This window comes from Erpetoichthys calabaricus, chromosome 7 (genome assembly GCF_900747795.2).
Source record: "Erpetoichthys calabaricus chromosome 7, fErpCal1.3, whole genome shotgun sequence".
Lineage (NCBI taxonomy): Eukaryota > Metazoa > Chordata > Cladistia > Polypteriformes > Polypteridae > Erpetoichthys > Erpetoichthys calabaricus.
The window spans coordinates 102,333,843-102,352,909 of record NC_041400.2 but is presented as its reverse complement, the minus strand read 5'-3'; the positions used below and the strand labels follow the sequence as shown (position 1 = coordinate 102,352,909).

Sequence of the window (19,067 nt, the reverse complement as noted above, 5' to 3'; positions counted from 1 at the left end):
CAATCAAGTGAACAACACACTCCAGGGGGTAGGCATATCGATATCCAAGTCTACCATAAAGAGAAGACTGCATGAAAGTAAATACAGAGGGTGTACTGCAAGGTGTAAGCCACTCATAAGCCTCAAGAATAGAAAGGCTAGATTGGACTTTGCTAAAGAACATCTAAAAAAGCCGGCACGGTTCTACAAAAACATTCCTTGGACAGATGAAATCAAGATCAACCTCTACCAGAATGACGGCAAGAAAAAAGTATGGAGAAGGCGTGGAACAGCTCATTATCCAAAGCATACCACATCATCTGTAAAACACGGTGGAGGCAGTGTGATGGCTTGGGCGTGCATGGCTGCCAGTGGCACTGGGACACTAGTGTTTATTGATGATGTGACACAGGACAGAAGCAGCCAAATGAATTCTGAGGTGTTCAGAGACATACTGTCTGCTCAAATCCAGCTAAATGCAGTCAAATTAATTGGGCGGCGTTTCATGATACAGGTGGACAATGACCCAAAACATACAGCCAAAGCAACCCCGGAGTTTATTAAAGCAAAGAAGTGGAAAATTCTTGAATGGTCAAGTCAGTCACCTGATCTTAACTCAATTGAGCATGCATTTCACTTGTTGAAGACTAAACTTTAGACAGAAAGGCCCACAAACAAACAGCAACTGAAAGCCGCTGCAGTAAAGGCCTGGCAGAGCATTAAAAAGGAGGAAACCCAGCATCTGGTGATGTCCATGAGTTCAAGACTTCAGGCTGTCATTGCCAGCAAAGGGTTTTCAACCAAGTATTAGAAATGAACATTTTACTTCCAGTTATTTAATTTGTCCAATTACTTTTGAGCCCCTAAAATGAAGGGACTGTGTTAAAAAAATGCTTTAGTTGCCTCACATTTTTATGCAATCATTTTGTTCACCCCACTGAATTAAAGCTGAAAGTCTGCACTTCAACTGCATCTGAGTTGTTTAATTTAAAATTCATTGTGGTAATGTACAAAACCAAAATTAGAAAAAAGATGTCTCTGTCCAAATATTCATGGACCTAACTGTATATATTGGTTGAGAGACAATATATCTGCTTGGATATATAGGTCAGTTCAGATGTATACATGGGTGTGAATAGAACGGTTGAGATTTATGGGCAGGAACAGCACCTCTGTTCCACTTCATCATTGCTTTAACATTGTCATGTTATACATGAGCTGGGGTGGTATGGAACGGGGTGAGGAGGTGGGGACCTGTGAAAGTTTCTTAAATATTGAAAAAAAAAGAAGTGCTTTGGAATCAAGGACCCCCAAACGAGGGCTTGTGAAACAAAACATGCCTGAATAAGAACTGGACTGCAATAGGGAAATATAATAATTATCTCCTCGAACGAATTAATACAGAATGGGACTCCGTACTACTGAAATAAGAGTCAGGGGGAAAAAATAAAAATAATCTGTTTAAATGGATTAATAATTCGTTCTAGCCGTTTTTTTTCTTTTGTTATTTATGGGGCTCCATAGTTTCCCTTTTGAAATAAAATGAACATTTTGCTCACACATGACCCATACACATCTCAAAGGGCATAAAATCAAAAACAGTGCACGGTATTAGTGACATCAATTGCTTCCCTTCTGAAATGAAATAAATATTTTGGTCATGTAATAATACAAATTTTTTTATATTTATATAGCACTTTCTCAGTACTCAAAGCGCTTCCCACACAGGGAGGACTCAGTACTTGAACCAATGATCTCCTTACTGCAAGTCAGCAGCACTACCATTGTGCCTCTGTCTATATATGACCCAAACGCATCATATGTGCATTTAATAGAATCAAAAAGAACTATCAATGTTACCAAAGCTATCAGTTCACAAACCCACAAGTGATAAAAGTAACTAACACACATGAAAACAATGAATACTGCACACTGAGGGAACATAATTTCGTTTTAAATCACCACATGCTCATTTAGGCACGGCTTTGCTATACATTCTACATTATGTTGATATTGTGACATGTCTTGCTACTGCATGGACTGTGGGGGGTGGAGTCTGTAGGGAAAACACTTTGTGGGGCCTCAGGGCACCTCCCCAGAGAGAGCTGAGTAACAGGATCAGGGTTAGAGGGGAGCAGCCCCAGAGAAGCGGCTCCTGTGTGTCTTGAAATTCGACAGGTTGTCACAGTATCATAGACTACTACACCCACTTCTAGATGCATAACAGCACTCTGCATTGTGGGTTGAATGTTGCTAAGCTACGCATCGCATTCATGGTCTATACTACTGTAACAATATATGTAGGAATTTCTGAAGGATCGCACAATGTGTTTTTCTCTTTTTGTTCTCTGTGTCTCTGGCGGGAACATGGTCTGGGCCACTTGGAGGTTGCTTCTAGGCCACATGTGGCCAGAGGGCTGCCATTTGAATAGGGCAGACATACTGTGTTGTGGATGTTAAAATGACTATTTCAACTCAATAAAAAACATGCCTGTAAATAGCTTCAAACACTCTAGTCAGATAGTTTAAAAGTCTAACTTCAGATGACTTGAGCTGCATATATCAGTTCTATTTATAAAAGTTAAAATAAAGGTCAGACATCTACTAAGATAAATAATTGCCAGAAAGTTACTTGTTAGAACAACATAACACGTGAGAGATACAATGTATTGATCAATACAGGAATGAATCTCTTTAAGGGCGCTGAGACTTTAGAGACACTTTGGAGCAAAAGGAGTACTATGTCCTTGTAGTTCACTGCTCCTCAAATGCCTCACCAATGCACAGTTAAGTAGCAATGGATAGGCAAAAAGGCATTTGGCTTGTCACACATCAACCCAAGATCCTTCTCCAGACATAAGATACAGGCTTATAATTTGCCAATTGTTTCGTTACACACTGAAATGACAGCAATGTTTATTGTTATTATTTTCACAGAAATTATTTATTGATTTTTTTCAAGTGTACCATTATCTGTTGATTATAATAACTATTCATTCAAAATCTGTACTAACCCCTACTCTCCCTTCTGTTTCCTTTTCCGGTGTCCTGTTGGTGGTGGCTTGCGCCACTACCATCTACCCAAACCACCATGATGATCCAACAATGATGGATGGATTAACAGCAGAAGTCTTTATGACCATCAGCATCAAGTGACTCCGTGAAAACCCGAACTACAAAGAGGACTATTTCATTTATGTTAGGTAGAATGCCCAGAGGGGACTGGGTGGTCTCGTGGCCTGGAACCCCTACAGATTTTATTTTTTTCTCCAGCCTTCTGGAGTTTTTTCTGTTTTTTCTGTCCACCCTGGCCATCGGACCTTACTCCTTTCTATGTTAACTAATGTTGTCTTATTTTAATTTCTTATTTTGTCTTTTATTTTTCTTTTCTTCATTATGTAAAGCACTTTGAGCTACTTTTTGTATGAAAATGTGCTATATAAATAAATGTTGTTGTTGTTGTATGCTAAATATCTGCTTATTAATTTTAAAAAATACTGCTTAATCTCAGTTACAAAACATCATCAATGTCCTTCTTGCTCCTATGTACAGTGAAAACATACGAGTTTATCTAAAATGATCAATTTCTGATTATGGGAAACAGGTTGTGACACTCTGCAGAGGAACTTTCACCTTACTTTCAGCTAGCTGTCTCTCCTGCTCTGAATCTCTATTTGTATTCTCTTTTTAATTATGTGCACTTATGTAGTATGCCTAATCATTTTTTTAAACTTGTCTACAAAATTAATTTAAATGGCAATGGTTAATTTCCTTTGATTTTCAAAGAAAATCATTTTTGCATTTTCCATAAAGCATACTAGAAGGTCCTAAAACTTTGTTTTTGGAATTTTTGTTCAGATAATTAATAAAAAAATAAAAGGAAATTCATTTAACATCAAAACTATTCTTTATTTTTTATGTATCATTTAAGTACACCCACAATGGTTGTCCGCTTGTCCAGGCAGATGAGGGGAGTTATGACCACTTACAGACTCAGAAGGGCAGGTTCGAATCTTTCTCCATACGCAAAATTCACAAGTTCTTGCACATGGAATTTGAACCCTGTCTGCTACAGCTGTGAGGTGCTCAAAACATCATGAGCCTTATTATAAATTTTATAAATAAATAATGGATCAAAAATGAATAGCAACCAAATACTATCCATCCATCCATTACCCAACCCGCTATATCCTAACACAGGGTCACAGGGGTCTGCTGGAGCCAATCCCAGCCAACAAAGGGCGCAAGGCAGGAAACAAACCCCGGGCAGGGTGACAGCTAACTGCAGGGCGCAAAAACTATAAACTAGATTATTAATTTCTGCGAAACTCAATACTGGTGATGCCTAGCTCGGGAGTGCAAATGAGCACTTAAGACCTAAACAACAGCAGCAATACACATGGTCCAACAGTACCATGTCTGTTTCATCACCATTTCACTGTTTCATGGGAACACACCACTACCTGAGCTAGACAAAAACCATAGCTGTGAAATAAAGTGCACATGGTTAAGTGTGAGGGTAATTCCTAGACACTGATCGTTTCATTTTACTTTGCATCCTTAACTGTGCCTTTATGCACAACATGACAAGAAGTCCATTGGTAAATTCCAGGGATAGCATGGGGCATGAAAGAGGCTCTTGTGCATCTTGAGGACAATCACTATTTCTGTTTTCAAACTACCAATTCCATTGTGAAATTTATTTCCATTTTCAGTTTTGGTTAACTTCAAACAACCACTTCTGATTCTTATATCACCCACTTTTTTTGTAATGTTAATTCCAAGCATCTATTTTTTGATATTTACTTTATGTATTCATTTTTTGATAGATTTGAATAGTTTCATGCACTATTTATTTTATTTTGCATTCTGATTTTTATGTGCTGGCTTTTTTGTTATTTTTTGCACATCTTTTAGTTTTATTTCTTACTTTTTAAATTACAGACACATTTTTGACTAGTAGGGGTATTGGGCAATGCCCAGAGTGGAATAAAGTGCAGATCCAATCACTAAATAAATTTCCCATGGAGAAAAAAATAGTAATTTAGCATATTTGTGCCATGTTCCAAAAATGCTTCCTAGGGTCATTTCCCTAATAAAAGCAGTGGTGCACTTAATGGTAAAAAAAATTTAAAAAAACAGCCTTTGTCCTCTCTTTTACAAATGGGGAATCTGTGAAAAATTTAGCAGAGATTTTTATACTTGACAAACAAACATTCAGCTTTATAAATTAAATTTTGCTCACTGTTTTTACAGGTTTGCACTCTTTTGTGTTTTATTTTGGTCCATGATTTATAGATTTACTAAACACTTTCACAGCTGACTGCAACAAACTCTAAAGAAAATCACTATAATGTTGATTGGCTGTGCAGGCCTTTTAAGGCATGCAATAAACATAAACTGCTCCTCACAAACATAAAAATTTGTGCAAAAAATATTGTTTGCATTGGCTTGTACCTTGAATTTCTCTGGAGTCAGAAAATTATAATGCTTTCATTGTTTTGATTGTTGTTAGGACTCTGGTTCAAAATGATGTATCTATGTTTTTCGACATGAAACATAGATGCATTCCTTAAATTTCTCTCAGTCTGAATTGATTAGCTTAACAGTCTGTTCTTGGGAATACTGGATTCAGTGATGTTTGACTTAAGGAGCCTACTGTGCAAACAACAAGCACAGATTTTATTCATGTTTAACTGTTTATGACATACAGATTATAGTAATTAGTTACTATACAGTCTGCTATCTCATGTACCATAACCAGTCTTGATTAAGATTCACTCCATGGTGGCAGTATTGTCTTTTGTTAAAAGCTGAAATGACACTGGGTCCTAAACACTACAATTACCGAAGCCTACAAAAAAACTTGTAATTCCGGCCCACCTTAAATCCCTTCACACCTCTCCATCAGCATCTTTTGTTTTGTAAATGTGTCAGTCAGCACAAGCAGCAAGCAGCCTGCTGTCTCATCCCCTACCTTGACGGAGTTCAACTCTCCCAGCTCAAGCCAAGGCTCCTTATCTGCGTGTGAGGTTTCCAGAGTTGTATAGGGTAAATAATACAATATATCATTATTTGGAATACATGCATTTCATGTGTGTTCCGTGTCTACAAATATCTGGGAAAGTGGAGGATGAAAGGAAATGTGAGGCAAGAAATTCTGAACACATACCTAAAGCAGAAACCCAACCCCCGCGATAGAGGAGGGATTACTGTATTCTAAAAATATAAATTTAATCTTTCAAACATTTATTATCACAAAATAAACACTATACGGTGCCAAGGATTAAAACATATGCTCTGTAAAAAACACAAATCAGTACTTACGGTCCCAGGGATCACCAATTCTCACTTGCTTATAGGCCTTTGCTAACTTTTCTACCACCTCATCATGAATGCTTTCATGAAGAATCTTGAAAAAAAACATGAGTAAACATTAATTATGGACTGTTTAGGTTCAACAGAAGAGATAAAAGTAAATTTTTAGGATATCATTTGAAGTGTAGTACTTTTAAAACATTGTGTATCATCTGTTGCTATTGTGGTCAGTAATATTATTTTTCTCCTATTTTGGAAAAAAAGGTTTTGTTCATGTGTGCTTAAATGATTAGCATTTTACATGTCACACTTACACTCTGCTATACACAGCATGTTTTTCACTCTTAGTACTCAAATCAAATTAATTAGTCAGTACACAGAGACAAAAAGGCATATTATATTTTGTCATAAGTAACATAACAGATAACATTCTACTATGAAACTATGACACAGCTTGCGTTGTAGATATCTGTTACAGAAGTCATGCAATTCTAAAGCTACTACTAAAGTTAGAATATTGAGTACAGACACCAAAATCTAACAATTGTTTAGAATAAACAAAGAGATAATTACTGTAATAATCTAAATATTGCCCATATCATAATATATGAAAGGCTGCAGAGATGTGTTTCTATACGGAGTGGGAACCTAGTATTTTTCGATTTCTACCACCAAAGGACTCAGCACAATTCATACTTTGTAATTACACTATCCTAGTGGGAAAAAATTAATGGATTTCATAATATTGTAAACCCTCCAAGGACTGATGGAATTAGGATTAGCAATATATTATTGACACCTCTGGGGACTCCAGGTTAACTTAAATATTACAATGTAAGCAAAAGTAACTATTTTCATGAATATAACTTGTACCCTGTAAAATCCACACATTTCGTCTCTTTCAGTTTAATAAAAAAGAGAAAAAAAAAACTGTATAACCCACACATTTGGGGTCTTTCATTGAAAAGAATAAACATAACCAGAACACCTGAACAAATTAACCTGCAATGATACACAAAATACTGCATCTTTTGCAACTGTTAATTTCTTACTGTAAAAGTTCTGTAAAAATCTTTACCCGAGTAACAGCATTGCCTCAAATTAAATTTTGTAATAAAATAAACAATAAAATAAACAATGTTCTGTCTTTCTAATTCATATTTTGCTACTGCTGAGGAATTTTGTTCTGTCATGTTTGAAGCTCAGTGATACCTGCCACAAGCCAACTGCAAAACAGAAACCTTCACGTTACTAACCTGCCGCCTTTGCCACAAGATGAAATGGCTCCTAATTTGTGGGTGTTGCACTTCTAACTCAAATGCTAATACAGTGGAACCTTGGTTCACGAACGTCTCGGTACACGTACAACTCGGTTTACGAACAAATCTTCGCCAAACTTTTGCCTCAGTTCACAACCACACACTCGGTATACGAACAAGCCAGTTTTCCTTTCGGTTTGTGTGCGCAGATGATTTCCGCACGTGTTGCATTGTTCTCGGTCAGATGTGTGTGCTTGCACGTGTAACAATGTGATTATTTGACTCATGTTGTAGCACGGACTTTTTAGATTGTGGCACTGTTCAAGGGGGATATAGTCTGTTCAGTAAACAGAAAGTTACGAAACATAATGGTAGTGGTCTGAGTTATTTATATACTCACTCTAGAGAATGGACAAGAGTGAAACATGGTGGCAGCGGCGAGATTTTTTTTCTTTTCTCCCTGACTGCGTACGAGTCTTGTTTTAGTGCTTAGCCGTGCAGCGCGAAGTACGGCAGAAAAAAAAAAAAAAAAAATAAGTTGCTAGTGAAGATACAAATCCTGACGCGCTGATACGAGCCTCGTCGGACAAGATGGATTGCACACTTGGACTAAAACCACCGCCGACATTGACGCTGGATTCAAGCAATCTGGCAAAGACATGGAAGGCATGGAAAGAGGAATTTCAGCTGTATCTGGATCTGACCTTGGCAGAGGCATCGGAAGGCACGAAAGTAAAACTTTTCTACTACCTGGTAGGAGAAACTGGTAGAGTTATGTGAAACCTTACTGGGCTCATCAACAGAGGGCAGGACAGTGAAGTTATTAATAGAAGCTTTTGATCAACACTGCAACCCAAAATTGAATGAAACCGTTGAGAGATATCGTTTCTTTATGAGAAATCAAGGAACTGATGAAGGATTCGACAAGTATGTGACTGAACTAAAAATGCTTGCTAGCACATGTAATTTTGGTGACATAAAAGATTCTCTAATACGGGACAGGATTGTGTGCGGCACGAATAGTCCAAATCTGAGAGAGAGATTGTTGAGAGAAGAAAATTTAACTCTGCAAAAATGTGTACAGGTTTGCAGGGCTACGGAGTTGTCCAGGGAGAACAGCAAAACCATTGAGGGAAAAGTGGTGGAGGAAATTCATGCTTTAAAGCAGGTACAGACACACAGACCAGGAAAGGATGACCAACGGAAAGCTGTCATTAGTTGTAAATTTTGTGGAAAGACGCACGAAAGAGACAAACGGAAATGTCCAGCTTATGGGAAAACATGTAGGAAATGTGGAAAAGACAATCATTTCGCATCATTGTGCAAATCCAAACGAGAACAAAGAAAAGTTGTACACAATTTAATGGAAACTGAGAGTGAGCAATATGAGGATATATGGAGCATCACAACTGAAACTGTGAACAAAGTCACAAAGAGCCAGGATGGGCAGCTGTGTCAACTGTTCGCCGCTATGCTGCTCGGAAACAGCTTAGTCAAATTCCAGTTGGATTGTGGTGCAACGTGTAACATTATCCCCATAAACTTAGTAAATCCAGATGTTCAAATACAGAAGACAGACCAAGTACTTGTGATGTACAATAAAAGTACACTAAAACCAGTAGGCAAATGCCATCTGAAATTGAGAAATCCATGTAACAAAAAGTTGTACAGACTGGAATTTATGGTCATTGATGCACACTCTACAGTACCGTTACTAGGAAGCAGAGCAGTCCAGGGTATGAAGCTGGTTGAAGTACAATCTGAGAATATCCTGGTGGTGGATAATGTTATGACAAGGACGGATGGAGAGGACACAGTCGGACAATGGACAATGAAACAAATAACAGGAGAGTTCATAGACATTTTCACAGGAGATGGCTGTCTGCCTGGTCACTATAAGATAGAGATAGATCAGGGGGTGGAGCCAGTGAAACTGCCAAAGCAGAGAATACCAGTTGCAATGATGGGACCACTAAAGGAGGAGCTGGACAATCTCCATGAACGAGGTATAATCACACCAGTAGAACATAGCACTGACTGGATAAGCAGTCTGATTGTTGTGAAGAAACCCAGCGGCAAGTTAAGAATCTGCATAGATCCTAGACCGTTGAACAAGGCTTTAAAAAGGAGCCATTTCCCTCTGCCCACAATTGAGGACATTTTACCTGAGCTGTCAAAAGCAAAAGTATTTACAGTCTGCGATATAAAGAACGGTTTCTGGCATGTCCAACTGGACGATCCATCGAGTTATCTCACCACGTTTGCAACACCTTATGGGAGAAACAGGTGGTTGAGAATGCCTATGGGAATAAGCCCAGCACCTGAGGTCTTCCAGAGAATGCTGAACCAGGCATTAGAAGGACTTCAAGGAGTACACATAATCGCAGATGATGTGTTGATAACAGGGGAAGGTGAAACACTGGAGATGGCGAGAAAGGACCATAATAAAAAACTGAGATTGTTCTTAGACAGAAGCTGAATGTCGACAAATTCAAACTCAGACAAAGTGAAGTGACATACATTGGACATTTGCTCACATCGGAAGGCCTAAAAGTAGACCCAGAGAAAGTACGGGCCATAAAAGAAATGCCAAGACCAACTGATGTGAAAGGTGTACAGAGAATTCTGGGCATGGTAAATTATCTGTCCAAGTTTTGCAGACACCTTTCTGATCACTGTGAAGTGCTCAGACAGCTGACACACAAGGACAGTTTGTGGGACTGGTCTGAGGTTCATGAACAAGCCTTCAAGAACATAAAAGACTTCATAACCAAGGCACCGGTACTGCGCTACTACAGCCTCAAGGAACAGCTAGTTCTACAATGTGATGCCTCGGAAACAGGCCTTGGTTCAGCATTATTGCAGAATGGGGAACCTGTTGCTTTTGGAAGCCCTGCACTGTCACTGACTGAACGGGGTTACGCCCAAATAGAAAAAGAGTGCCTAGCCATAGTGTACGGCATGGAGAAATTTCATCAGTACACATATGGACGAAAAGTGATCATACAGTCTGATCATAAACCTCTTGAGAGTATTGTCAAGAAGCCACTGCTGCATGCACCTAAGAGACTTCAAAGGATGTTAATGAGATTACAGAAATATGACTTCATCATTACATATGTTCCTGGAAAGGAGATACTGTTGGCAGATGCACCAAGCCGAGCGTATCTGGAGGACACCGCACAGGAAGTATCGGTGGAAAAAGAGGTCGAAAGTGTGAACATGATTCAATACCTCCCAATATCTGAAGAGAGAATAAATGTAATCAGAAGTGAAACAGCAAAAGACGACACACTTCAGACACTAATAAAGACATTAACTCTTTGAGGGCTGAATATTTTTTCCAAAAAACAGTTTCTGAAAAGCAATGGTTGCACACAGAAATCAACAAAAAACGTCTGTTGCTGCATGCTGTGGCTGCCAGTTTCCCAAGAATGTGCGGCAGGCTTGCTGCCAGGCTGTCTTCGCATGGCTGGGGCAGCTGCAGCAGTGATCATGGTCGCAGTGTATTGCAATGTGGTTTCTACTTCCTATCATTGCTAAGTGGCAGTCCCACCTGGCGAAACATCGTCAGTGCCACAATCAGCTGGGGACCAATCAGCTGAACCTGGAACCTCACATTCGTTTTCGATCACTTGTATCAAAATCGGAGTCCAACAAGTCATAGTCCAGTTCAGAGATAATAGGCAAAATGTCGTCTGCGGAGTATTTTGATTTACGCATCCGCTTTGATCTCTTGCCAGATGTCAGTCCCATTTTTGCCATTGTTTGTGCCTTGCTACTCACACGAGTGCAAGAAATCTCAGTCAAACCAATGAATCTAACTTTCCTTCAGGCAACGAGAGTCCAACTAAAACATAACAGTTGGTTTTTTCACAATTTACAGTTGATTACCATCGTCAACTCCTCCTTTTGACAAAAGTCGACATCAGCCCTGAAAGAGTTAAGAGAAGGATGGCCAACAAATAGAAGAGATATACCAAGTAAAATAGATCACTACTACTCAATCCAGGATGAACTGTCAATACAGGATGATATTGTGTTCAAATTGGAAAGAGTTGTGATACCAGATGCTCTCAGGAGTGACATGATATAACGAGTTCACTCAGCACACCTTGGTATTGAAGGATGTTTGAGGAGAGCAAGGGAATGCCTCTATTGGCCCGGAATGAATGCGCAGATAAAGGGATACCTTGAGAAGTGTGATCTGTGTAGAACACTGGGAGTAAAGCAACAGAAAGAATCACTCTACCCACATGAATTGCCTGAAAGACCATGGTCTAAAGTGGGCACAGATCTGTTTGTTTTCAATAACCGTGACTATCTGATCACTGTGGACTATTTCTCAAATTTCTGGGAGGTGGATTACTTGCAAGACACAAAGTCTTCCACTGTGATTAACAAGTTGAAAGCCCATTTTGCCAGGCAAGGTATACCTGATATTGTGTTTTCAGACAATGGGCCACAGTATACGTCAAACGAATTCCAACAGTTCAGTAGACGTTGGGAGTTCCAGCATAAAACATTGTCACCCACAAAGTAATGGGAAGGCGGAGTCCGCTGTCAAAACAGCAAAACGTCTGATGCAGAGAGCCAAGATGGCAGGACAAGATCCATACCTTGCGATATTAGATCACCGAAACACTCCGTCACAGGGCCTAAATGCAAGCCCCGCTCAGAGACTGCTAAGCAGGAGGACACGAACACTACTCCCAACACACAACAATCTGTTGAAACCAAAAGTAATGGACACAACACACGGACTGAGACTTAATCAAATGCGACAAGAAATGTACTATAACAGACACGCGAAAGACATGACCGCACTGACACCAGGTGATAAAGTAAGAGTACAGCCAACACAGTCACAAAAGGTGTGGCAGAAAGCAACAGTTATAGAACCGGTCAACAAACGGTCATACAAGATTGAACTGGACAGTGGTGGTGTTCTGAGGAGGAACAGAAGGTACCTAAAGCACACTGGCCATCAAGACCTGGTCATACAACAAGAACAGTGTGCTGAGAACAGCAGATCAAAGGATCACTGTGCTCAGCCAATTGGTGACACAAAACATACTGTTACTACCAGATCAGGTCGGATTAGTGCCAGACCACAGTATTTGAAGGTAGGGTGACCATATTTTGATTTCCAAAAAAGAGGACGATCGGCACGGCCTCCAGACGAATTCAGACAAGCTTCTTGGTGGTTGATGAACATTATTTATTATACTTCAATGGTGCAGAATTAACCTCTGTAATAAAATAAAATGAAATCTGTAAAAACTTATAACAAAATAATAGCTCTCTTAGACTCTTCAAATAAATAATTAAATGTTGTTCTAAATATGAACTATTCTGTTCCAGCTTCAACAATATATCTCTTAAATGTAATAAAATAAATAACAGAAGAGTCTCACAAAGACAAAAAAACTTAAACAAAAAGAATCTAGACTTTTCATCTTTAGTTTTCTTCTTCATCCTGCTTCTCTTCTTCATCCTCCTTGTCAGCCCATCCATATTTTGCTGTAGAGCTGATCTTTCCTAGCAGTTCTCGATAGCTTAACAAATAAGCATGAAAGTCTTTGCAAGACATGTCTTTGAAGTTGTACTGAACTAGTAGAATCCCCTTTAGTGACTCTACGGAGAGCTGGTTCCTCTCCTTGGTCCACTGGCTTTGCATTAGTGAAAAAACCCTCTCAACATTTGCATTGTGAGAGGGAAGTGCAAAGACAAACTGTGCAATTGTCAGTAGCTCTGAGTAACATGCAATGCTTTTTGCCTTTTCAAAATATTTGGTCCACTTCTGGTGTACCTGCAGGCCACTGAACTCCTCATCATGGTTGCACGTTTCTGTGAATTTCCTCAGATTGATGACCTGGTCAAAACACTTAACATCATCAACTGCCAACCCCTTCTCTCCAAGGTAATTGATGCATGCCTCCACATCATTCCAGTTTGGTGGCTCACTCAGATTCATCCACATGAATGTTGAGAACTCTTCCATGGGAGTCATCCACTTCTCCAGATACTCCAGACATGCACTGTACATGCCATGGTCATCTGCACAGAACTGTTCACAGCCTTTGTCAAGTCCATCTTTGCGCTTCTGTGCCAGTAGTCCCTTAACTTTAAGGGACATGAAGTTGTTGCTCTTGCGTTGAAGAAGAATGGTATGTATATTGTTTAATATCTTCTTCACTTCCATAATGGACATGTTCTCCTGTTCCATTTCTTGAATGTGGGTGTGGAACACAGACATGAGTGTGTGCATGTGCCAAAGGTAGATTTCAGCAAAATCATTTTCAAAAAAACTCTTGAGTGCTATGGGTGGCTTTTGCTGAGACAGAAAATATGCCTTTAAAGCTGGAAACATCTGTAACATCCTCTCAATGCTTGGGAACAATGACAGCCACCTTGTCTTGCTGTGAGAGAGCATCCTTCTGTAATCAATCTCAACAAAATCACAATACTCCTTCAGGCTCTCAGTGCGCACAGTGTAAATGCGAAAGTACTGGTAGATTTTGAATATGATATTCTCAATGTCAATTTCTATTGTGCCTGCCCCATGGTGTGCACAATTATTCAATATGTGTGCTGGGCAACCCACACCGATCAGAGTCTTGTTTTGCAGCAAACTCTTCAAATTTGCAAACACATTCTTTCCAGCTTCATCACGTCGGATTCCTCCAAAATTTGTGTTGCAATTGTCTCCAGTAAATGCAATGCATTTTTCCGACAGATTGTTTTTTGCCAGGGTTTCTGTGAGATATTTTGCAATGGTTTCTGCTGTCTCATTGGGTGTGTCTTTAACTTCAATCAATTTTGTTTGCACACCACCCTTCTTCCAGTCAAAATACTGGATTATGACTGGGAATATTTTCACTGCTCCGTGGTTACTCCCGTCTGTGGAAACACCACAGTACTGGATTTCTTTGAGTGCTTCATGAGTGATTTCAACAGAGTGGGGGGCTATAGCACCATTGATGATGGCTTCGGTCTTGGTGCGAGCACTACTAAACTTTTTTGCAATGTCAGAGTCAGGAAATGCCTTTTTAAGCAAAGTACTGGTGCAATCCATGGACCTGTAACTGTTGTGATGTTTCACTGTATGAAAAGCCATTGCACCTTCTGCTGCATTTACATCATCCTCTGTTTTTCCTGGTCTGACAAAAAACTCTGTCAACTTTGCAGGTGAACTAGTCTCACCTCGCACAGCTTTTTTATGTTTCTCGGTGTCCATGTGGGCTTTCAGATCCCCAGCAACTTTATTGGATACCGAGACATATGTACTGGCTTTGCACACGGTGCACTCCGCCTCCCACTTGTCCCGACCGGGACGGTATGTGGGAAATTTTCTTTGCAGTTCATTGGTGAAGCTGCACTTACGCTTTGGCATTTTCCCTGCTATACTGCTCCGCTCTCTGCTCTGATCCGTCTGCACTGCTCCCTGTCTGTGTGTTTGTGCGCGCGGCGCAGACCTGCCCACAAGGCAGCCTCCCGGTAATTACGTCGCGCAAAAAAGTAGTACCCTAGTATTGTGTGCAAAACACCAGTCAATTTACGTACACACGTAATGGTCCTATGAAAAACCGGACATTTTCGTGAATTTATAAAACCCGCCAGGACGCCCCAGACAGGACGTAAAAAGTGGACATGTCCGGGCAAAAGAGGATGCTTGGTCACCCTATTTGAAGGACTATGTTACTTAAGTTACATATGGACTGTTAATGTTTTAGTATGTTAAGACACAAAATGCGTTCATGTGTGGAGATATAGCGTGAAGTGGCACTAGTTTAAAAAAAAAAAAAAAAAAAGGAAGGAAGGATGTAACAATGTGATTATTTGACTCATGTTGTAGCATGGACTTTTTAGATTGTGGCACTGTTCAAGGGGGATATAGTCTGTTCAGTAAACAGAGAGTTACGAAACATAATGGTAGTGGTCTGAGTTATTTATATACTCACTCTAGAGAATGGACAAGAGTGAAACAGCACGTGTGTGCATGCTTTCGCTGTGAAGTCTTTGTGCTCTATTTAATTTCCCTTCCGGTTCGTACACGCCAATTACTGTATTTAAGCACGTGTTCAGCCTCTCCCTGTTCATTGTTCTCAGTCAGACGTGTGTGCTTTACCTGTTAACTCTTTGTGCTATACAGTATTTCGTGTGCTTTTGCAGTTAACCATGGCTTCTAAGCAAGTGAAGAGTGGTGAGAAGAAAGTGTTGCAATGTTACATTTCTCTTTTTTCAAATGTTCATTTTTTTCCCTGTGCTTAAAACTATTTAAAAAGAGTGTTTACAGCGATTGGGTTGTAATGCTATTAGCGTGAACTCCTGCAATGTTACTGTCTTGGTTGGCTTTTAAATAAAGTTTGGATATGTTCAAATGTTCCTTTTTTCCCCCTGTGCTTAAAACTCATTTAAAAAGAGTGTTTACAGCAATCGGGTTGTAATGCTATTAGCGTGAACTGCTGCCATGTTACAGAGAGAGAGGGGGCTCGCGTGCTGCTGAGAGAGAGAAAGAGAGAGAGAAAGGGCTCGCGTGCTGCTGAGAGAGAGAGGGCTTACGTGCTGCTGAGAGAGAGAGAGAGGGCTCACATGCTGCTGAAAGAGAGAGAGAGAGAGCTCACGTGCTGCTGAGAGAGAGAGAGAGAGAGAGAGAGAGAGAGGGCTCGCGTGCTGCTGAGAGAGAGAGAGAGAGAGAGAGGGCTTGCGTGCTGCTGAGAGAGAGAGAGGGCTCACGTGCTGCTGAGAGAGAGAGAGAGAGAGAGAGAGAGAGAGCTCACGTGCTGCTGAGAGAGAGAGAGAGAGAGAGAGAGAGAGAGAGAGAGCTCACGTGCTGCTGAGAGAGAGAGAGAGAGAGAGAGGGCTCATGTGCTGCTGAGAGAGAGAGAGAGCGAGCTCACGTGCTGCTGAGAGAGAGACAGAGAGGGCTCGCGTGCTGCTGAGAGAGAGAGGGCTCGATAACACAATATAAGCATGTGCTATGCTTTTTTTGTTAAGTATACAAACACAGTCTTGTTTTCCCCCATTGAGCCCAATGGAAAATAACTGATATTTTTCTGACTTCCATTTTGTTACTATAACATCAGTTTTTTTTAATAGAGTTTTTTCATCAGTACACATTTTATTTACTTTTGCCAACAAGTAGTTTTACACACAGTCTGCGCCATTGCTGACTGCTCACTTAACATGCAATATTTTTATCTTGATGCAGCTGTAAAGGAGAACAGGACAGACAGTTCATGTTAGTTTCATAAGTCAGTCCTTGAATACCTGATCCCATCCAAAGCACCACCAAGTACTCAAATGGCTTATTTTGTTTAAGATGAGGTCAGTACGCTCTGTTGGCTCCATTTTTAAAAAAAATATCTTTCCAATTAGCCCAGAACTAATTATAGTCTATGCTTGGTCTACTTTAAACTTTTTGTTAGGTATTATTAAGTTAATCAAACCCTCCCACTCTTTTGACAGACCATTTGTAAATAGCTCTAAATAAAAGTACTGCGAGTAAATATTGCTAATGTAGTGCTGCCGAGATAGGGCTTACCTGGAATATACAAAAATTATAACAACAAGATAGGCATAACAGGTTACAAGCAAGCCTCAATGTTTATTGAACATGGTGAAACAGACACTTAAGAGCATGTCCCCCATTTAGACTGAAACAATCAATTAACAATTGTTCATATTTAACATTAACAGTTTGTCTTAAAGCAGAGCTGGAACATACTCATTAAATTTGAAGAAAAACTGGAAAAATTGAGGTGTTCTAAAACTTTTGACCTGTGGTGTATATGGGGAAAAAGATTATAAAATGTTTTCATATTAGGCTGTCCACGTCATGTCGGTCTGTCAGAATAAAAAAGCTTGGCTGCCTCTGGATCATTTTTACAAGTTATGAGTTGTACTTTGGTCTTTAATTTTCAAATAGTTGTACTAGTTGTGGAACACTATAGGACGGACATACATACTTCACTCAATACCATGATGTTGTTTAATAGATTAAACAATGTTTCTGCAACAGAAAGACACTATAATCAACAAAAGTGAACAAGATGCAGAATGACATTAAACAAAAGTGAAAAGTAAAATGCTTTCATTATTTAGTTAAATCACCAGAGTTATGAAACTCTTATAGTGTTGAATTAAGAAGTAGGTTGCGTAAGGAACTGTTGTTTTCACATCTACACATTGACTGTTTGCTATACACAAAAAGCAAAGCACTCTTTAACCTATCTGATGCACACACAACAGTTCATATTCATATGCATAAATCCACTTCGCAGTGATTGCTTCCTCTATCTTAAACTCACTAGATATAGCCTTAGGAAAAAAGTCACTGTGATATCTTTAAACACACTTTTTTATTTCTGTAATATATTTATTGGTTATCAACACAAATTGTAAGCAGCAAATATTCCAATGAATATTTAGATGAATTTTCTGTTTTATTCAAGAAGTCACTTGGTTTTCAGTCAATTACAAGAAGCGTCAGGACTAACATTATTAGGACTTTGATTGTAATTATTTTTTAGCGCATTGTAAGACACTCAACAGTTTTCTACAGCATTCTGCACACAGTCTATTGATAATGTATAACCCAAGGGTTACATTCTGCAAAAAATGTAAGCACAAACAAACAAAAATACAGTTTAAGGATTTGTTATGGTGGATATAATAGCTTATCCTACCACGATTTTTGACGGACAATATGAATGCATTCAAATTTTATCAAAATTTTGCAAATTACCACTACCAGGGGCACAAGTAAACTAGAGATGTATAGAGTCAAAGGTTGTTAATGATGTGAAGGAAGTACAAAGCATCTTCTAATGGCAGGTTGAAGAGAAGGTGTGAAGAACACAGTGGACAAATGCTGAACATTGTATAAAGGAAGGGGGCACAACCATGGAAGATACAGGATTATGAAATAAAATTAAAATTTACACAACCATGCTAATCTTTCACATCTTCTGTTAGATAGAACAGTTGTAATTCCTCCCCTACAGATAAGGTCCAGTTCAAGATGGTAAAAAATACTGCCAAACTTTAAAAGCATCACTATATAACTTCTAGGCCATATCACCAAATGGTAAATTGTACCAGTCTTAAAATAAGATTTTTTTTAAAGAAATACAAATAAAATATGAAAAATGTGTTTCTTACCAGTCTTCTGGTTGTAGTGCACCGCTGCCCAGCAGTTCCAACAGCAGCAAAAAGTGCAGAAGGGATTACTAAACTCAAATCAGCATCTTCAAAAACTGTGAGAAAGAGGATAAATTATTAAAATTCAAACTTTACACTGCTATAAGTAAATAGTGAGGTTTGAAATGGGCCTGTTCTGACACAGAAGCTGCGCACACAAAATGTTATAATGCAAATAAGATTATTAAATAATGGTTAAACATGATAAAGTGATCCAATTACAAAAAGTTACCTATTATAGCATTATTTCCTCCAAGTTCAAGCAACTGTCTTCCTAAAGAGAAGAGAAAATCCACCGAGTATAAA

The 19,067-nt window shown here is 39.2% G+C and overlaps 1 protein-coding gene across 1 annotated transcript in view; it reads right to left on the bottom strand.

The window, feature by feature from the left end:
- Nucleotides 1-19,067, bottom strand: part of aldh7a1 (aldehyde dehydrogenase 7 family, member A1) — a 74,247-nt gene that overhangs the window by 23,595 nt on the left and 31,585 nt on the right. The window contains exons 10-12 of the mRNA XM_028805235.2: nt 18,994-19,035; nt 18,723-18,817; nt 6,307-6,391 (exon numbers count right to left, since the gene is read on the bottom strand). Of these exons, the coding sequence (XP_028661068.1) occupies nt 6,307-6,391; nt 18,723-18,817; nt 18,994-19,035 (222 nt within the window). The remainder of the gene's footprint in view (nt 1-6,306; nt 6,392-18,722; nt 18,818-18,993; nt 19,036-19,067) is intronic.